The following is a 5,634-nucleotide window of genomic DNA, read 5'->3' as shown; positions in this document are numbered from 1 at the left end:
GAGTGAAAATGCAGAGCCGTCTCTGCTCTAATTACAACTAGGTTCTGCCTGCGTGTTGAGTCAGTGCTGTTGGCTTTGCTTGCTCACTACAGCTCTCGTGCTCCACCCTTCTGCTTTTATTTTCTTCTTTCTTTTTTTTTTTTTTTCAGCTTTTGCAATCTGATAGAGGCGGGTGAAACCAAGTTGAGGGAAAAGACATTCCCCTGAAGAGGAGAGAGAACAGTCCTCGAGCCCTGTCTGCGCTAGGTAAAGGACAGCCAGCCAACGCCACTTGCTTTAGCCTAAAAATATCCCCCAAGGCCTGGACATACATTGGTGGTTGAACTGATTTTCCAGGTAAGACTTTTTTTTAATCCCCAGATCGTGGTAGCTGAGCAGTCCCTAACCAGGAAGTTAAATCTGTTTGAAGACAAAACACAGCAGTAAATGGTGTAATGGCAGAGTAGGAAACATTCAGCCGCTTGCAGGGGCTGTAATAGATATGCTGGTTTATTTACTCAGTTATCAGCCTCAAGCAGATCGGGTATTTGTGCCATCTGACTTATTTCAGATACCACTGTTGAACGGACCTTATAGACACCCGCAAGAGATGGAAAGACAGTTAGTAAACCCCACGCCAACGTCTTCCCTGTACATAAAAGTTACTATGCATGTTTTGCCTGCTGTGGTAAAGTGAAAGAGAGAAAGGGGAAAAAAACGTCATTGCTGGTGCTGGTTTTAAGTTCACATGGCAAGAACTAGGTTTATGCCAAGTCTTTGAAAATGACTGTAGTTCCGGGGCTTTGGGGAAAGTTTGGGAATGAGCCAAAAGCTGAGCAAAGAGAATCCCCAGAATTATAACCTGATGCTTTTAACCTGATGAGGGATCATTCAGGCCTGCTTGTTGGATGCTGGTGCTGTGGCAGTGGCCAGGGTGCAATAACTACAGATTTCTGCAAGGCTGCAACCCTAAAGGTTATGAAATGTGGGTAGCCAAAAAGTGGATATACCCTCTGCCAGGATATTGCACCACATGGAAATTTTGTGGTTTTGTTGCTTTGTTTCTATACTGAAAGTATCTTTCAAGCAAATCCCATGCAATTTGGGGTGCACCATTTTTTGTCAGACTGGGCTTTTTCTTACAATTTTACCTTAAGGTAAACAGGTTACACAGGAACTTGAGAACGTTTTGGGACCTCTTGGGTCAATAATCTGGACAGCATTGCTCTGTACTCAGAGATGTCTGAAATCCAGCGGTGTCAGGGGAGAAACAATGGAAGTACTTGGCTACATCAAAATCCCATTTTTCTTACCTTAGCACCATGGGCTGGGAGGGCTTGAGCTGCTTTCCACCCCATCCCGGTGAAACAGCCTTCCACTGAGTCCTTCTGCCAGGCTGGGGAGGGCGATTCCCAGTCCCTTACCCATGGGCAGACGCCTGCTGCTCAGGAGACTATGAGTTGAAGGAGCAAATGCATCGCAAAAAACAATGTCAGAAAATGTGGGGCCCCCTGAAACTTGTAGTTTTGGCCCAAACCTTAGTTTCCTCCTCCTGCTGCTGGCATAGGGCTGTCATTAGCAGAGCCCAGGAGAGCTAAGCTGTGCTGTGGGGAGTTGGCTCACAGCAGATGCAGTAAAAAATAGGTCTTTTCTGCCCTAAAAAAAACCTTCTGTGCTCCAGGCCATGTCTGCTACCACCAGCATGGTGAGCAGGAGCAGGTGAGACCAGCCAGGCTGCCTAAATAATGAAGAAAATACCACAGCAGGGCAGATTTCTTTCAGGTTTTGTTGCAGAGGAGGCTCTGGATTGCTCTGCAAGTGGGAGGGTTTGTTTTCGGCTTCTACATCCCCGAGTCAAACCACAAGGAAAGCGGTTTAGAGCTGGGGAGTCTCAGTTCCTATAATTTCTGGGAGGGAAACAGTGCTGCTACTGTTTTTGTTCCTTCCTACGGAGATTTGTAGCTTTGCTGGGCAGGAACTCTCTACTGAAATGTGCTTAGCACAGCTGGAGCCTCTCGTCACAGCTGTAAAAGAAACAATTAAAAATAACATTTGTGCTCATCAGCAGCATCCCATTGGCTTCCCTCAGCGCTAATACTCACACTCAGCTGCCTTTGAGAGGGCCATTAGTCAAATCCGGCTCCTCTTCTGAGCAGGCTGCCCATGCTGATGAGCGCCCTGTCATAAGGGATGGGGAAGGTCCTTCTGTCACTTCTGACACAACCTATTATTTTTTTTTCACACACCCCCCTCTCAGCATGGACATCAAGGAGTATTTCAGCAGAATTTCTTACTGGGGCTCCTACGATAAGCCAGACCTGGCTACCTTGACGGATATATTCCAGCACCACATCCGGGCCGTCCCTTTTGAAAACCTCAGCATCCACTGTGGAGAAAGCATTGAGCTGGACCTGGAAGCGACATACAACAAGATAGTGAGGAAGAAACGTGGGGGCTGGTGCATGGAAAACAACCACCTTTTATCCTGGGTCCTGAAAACCCTCGGCTATGACGTCATCCTTCTGGGATCAAAAGTTTACGTCCCAGAGTACGACGCGTACGCCGATGAAATCGATCACCTGCTGCTAAAAGTGATGCTTGATGACAAATCCTACATTGTGGATGGCGGGTTTGGGATGGCCTACCAGATGTGGCAGCCAATGGAGCTGATCTCGGGGACAGACCAGCCACAGACCCCTGGGGTCTTTCGCTTCGTGGAGGACAGTGGGGTCTGGTACCTCGAAAAGGTGAAGAGGAAGCAGTGGGTTCCCAACCAAAGCCTCTCCAGTTTCCATAATGTGGAAAAAGAAGTTTGCCGTCGGGTTTATCTCTTTACCCTTCAGCCACGAGACATAGAAGAGTTCCGAGCTCGCAACACCCACCTGCAGACAGCGCCGGACTCGCTCTTTGTGACTAAGTCAATCTGTAGCCTGCAGACTGCTGACGGCGTCCGGGCTCTGGTGGGGTGGAAACTCACCGAGATCAAGTACAATTATAAAGATAATATGGATCTGGTGGAAATCAGATTTCTGGCAGATGAAGAAATGGAGAAAACACTGAAAGAGAAATTCAATATAACACTAGAGAAGAAGTTTGTACCCATCAATACGAGCAGGTTGTCGCTGTTTTAACTCACTGCCTGAATTATAATTCAATTCAGTGGTATTACATGCAATCCCTTCCCCCTGTTTCTGACAAGCATCTAAAGGTTAAGCTTTTTCTTTCCAGCTACACCAGTGTAAGGCAGGTCATATTAGCATGAATCTGGAAGAGAAATTGATTTTCACAACTGCTCCTGCATCTCTCTTTGGTTTGGGTACAAATAATTTGTTCCTAGCTCAATCAAATCCCTCCCCTTCTGTTTGTGCTTAGCTGGAAGCAGACTCTGCCCATTCCCTACTCCTTTCATCTCTCAAAAGCTTTTCCAAATACAACCAGAGCAGCAGAGCAGGGTGATGGAGCTGTATGCCTCTCTATTACTTTGCGCTGCCACCTGGGGAAAATCATACCCATCTCTTAAATGAACACTGTGTTATTTTTGGAATTTAATAGCCATAAAAACAAAGACATCCAGGACTGAGTTTGCTACAGTTAAGCCATAAGCCTGCCCTTTTTCCTCCTGCATTCACAACACCCCCTCACGTGGCAGTCGGACAGTCCCACATCTGTGCTGCACTGTGTGAATACTGATGGGTGGGCTATTCATGGCCTAAAACCGGCGATAAGAAGTATTAACAGACAATTCCGTCTTGTTTTCAGACCTTACACGGTTTCTAGTCTCTCAGTGACATAACCAAAAAGCAGTATTTCTTTGAACTGAAAGCATCTCCCATGCATTTGGTTTGCTACCACCCAGCAGCAGACTGCTCGGGAACACACGCTCGTCTCGTAAGACCCTACTCCGAGTGCGATTGCACGTTAATTATCGTGGCTGAACTCAGACACATGCGCAGAATTATTTTTCTGAAACGTATCTGTTCTACTGAGGATGTGTTTGCAGTGATACTAATTATATTGATACAAAGAGAAATGATGAATCCTAATCAGATACCTAAAGGCTAAGATTTTTAGTATGAGAAATTGCTCAAATGTGATCGCTTTGGCCTCTGAGAAGATGCTTGATGTTCCTTTATGTACAAATCTTGGAAGCATTACAACTATGCACTTAGAATTAAGTAAATTATATAAGTGAATTATAATTAAATAAAAACCATGAACAATTGTGAAGGAGAACTGTTCAGCTGGTTTTCCCCTGAATCACAACATGTATCCCCAAAGTAAAAAAAATCATTAATCACTGCAGTTGTCTTATTTGTGCTAATGTTTTGCAGCTAAGGCTTTTAAAAATACAATAACTCAGTGACCCTTCTTTATTTGTTATGCAATATGTGCAGCTTTCTACAACCAGCAATTTATAGTTAATAAAAGCTATTCTGCACATTTGTAACATATTTCATAGATACACAGTGAGTTCCCAAATCCCCATTTTTTCATATTTCAACTCACCCATATGTGTCTGGCTGCATGTGTGCAATAGTCCCTTATAGCACATGAAGCTTCCTCCTCCTATAACGAAATGAAATGTTAATGACTGACCCTGCAGTAGATCGGAGGTGAAAAAGGGGCTTCTTGTAGTGTCCACCAGCAGTTTGCCCCACAGATGGTCAGGAGAAACTGTCCCAGGATCTGGCTCGTTTGCAAGCTGTATCGTTCTTTGGTACCCGCACTAGTGAGGGGCTGAAGGAGCTAAACTCGGTGGGTTTATCCTTGCAGCAGCCTGACAGCTGGAGTCGAGCATTTGGGCAGAGGTAAAAGCCCAGCCAGGACTCGCAGAGGTGTGGGGCAGAATAATGTCCACAGTAGAGCCAAGAAGCTCCATCATCTGTGGGAACAGACATGGGCAACAGCTAGAAAGGGCTGTGCCCGTTCCTCTCCCCATGCCTGGGTGTTTCTCGTGCTTTGGGGGAACGAGTAGGATGTTATTCCCACTGCCCAAGAAGTTCAGCACGTGAAGGGCAAATGACAATAGGAAAAAAACCCACTTTGCTTTCAGCTGACTCACCTCCTTGAGCACATGCGCAGCTCAGCACTTCTGGCTCCCCTGATCAGCACACCCACAGAAGCAGATTTTATTGCTGAGCAATCGAATGAATCTCTGTTGGAAGGGGAGGAAAAAAAAAAAAAAAAAAGAGGCTTTTCATCTCAGACTGCACTAGTTTGCTTTTTCCTTATCGCTAACTTTGGAGACAAATCCTTAAAGGCATAGCAGGCTCAGCGAGTGCAGCACTCTACGGGCCCAGCATCCTTGCTGCCAAAGGACAAGGCTTCTCTTTGAACCCAAAGGGATTTAAAGAGCCAAATTACTTTGAAAATCTGACCTTGCTGCATTGCATGTCTGGTATCCGCCACGCAGAATAGTTTGCTGCGGTGTGATTAATTCAACAGTTCCCATCCCCTGCCAATATATTGGGGATTTCCTTGTCTTGGATTAGTAGCTTTCAATCATAAGTCACTTCTTACAGGGATCCAGGCCACGTGAGTATCAACAGTGTAAAATCCCTATCAAAATTTGAACCGCTGATGCTTCAGCATAGATGCAACCATCGAGACCGAAGCACCCGGGTGACCTCTGGGGCTGGGGTCATAACCACTTAC

General features: G+C 45.8%; 1 protein-coding gene across 1 annotated transcript; it reads left to right on the top strand.

Annotated features, from left to right (window-relative positions):
• The first annotated feature begins 2,237 nt into the window (after positions 1–2,237).
• LOC104513558 (arylamine N-acetyltransferase, pineal gland isozyme NAT-3) lies at positions 2,238–3,110 on the top strand. The gene has a single exon (XM_010156955.1). It carries the CDS (start codon positions 2,238–2,240, stop codon positions 3,108–3,110), a length of 873 nt encoding a protein of 290 aa, XP_010155257.1.
• Positions 3,111–5,634: the final 2,524 nt, after the last annotated feature.

The sequence above is a fragment of the Eurypyga helias genome, unplaced genomic scaffold, assembly GCF_000690775.1.
Source record: "Eurypyga helias isolate BGI_N326 unplaced genomic scaffold, ASM69077v1 scaffold3958, whole genome shotgun sequence".
NCBI lineage: Eukaryota > Metazoa > Chordata > Aves > Eurypygiformes > Eurypygidae > Eurypyga > Eurypyga helias.
Note: the sequence above shows the minus strand (reverse complement) of the source record. Positions and strands in the feature narration are given on the sequence as shown.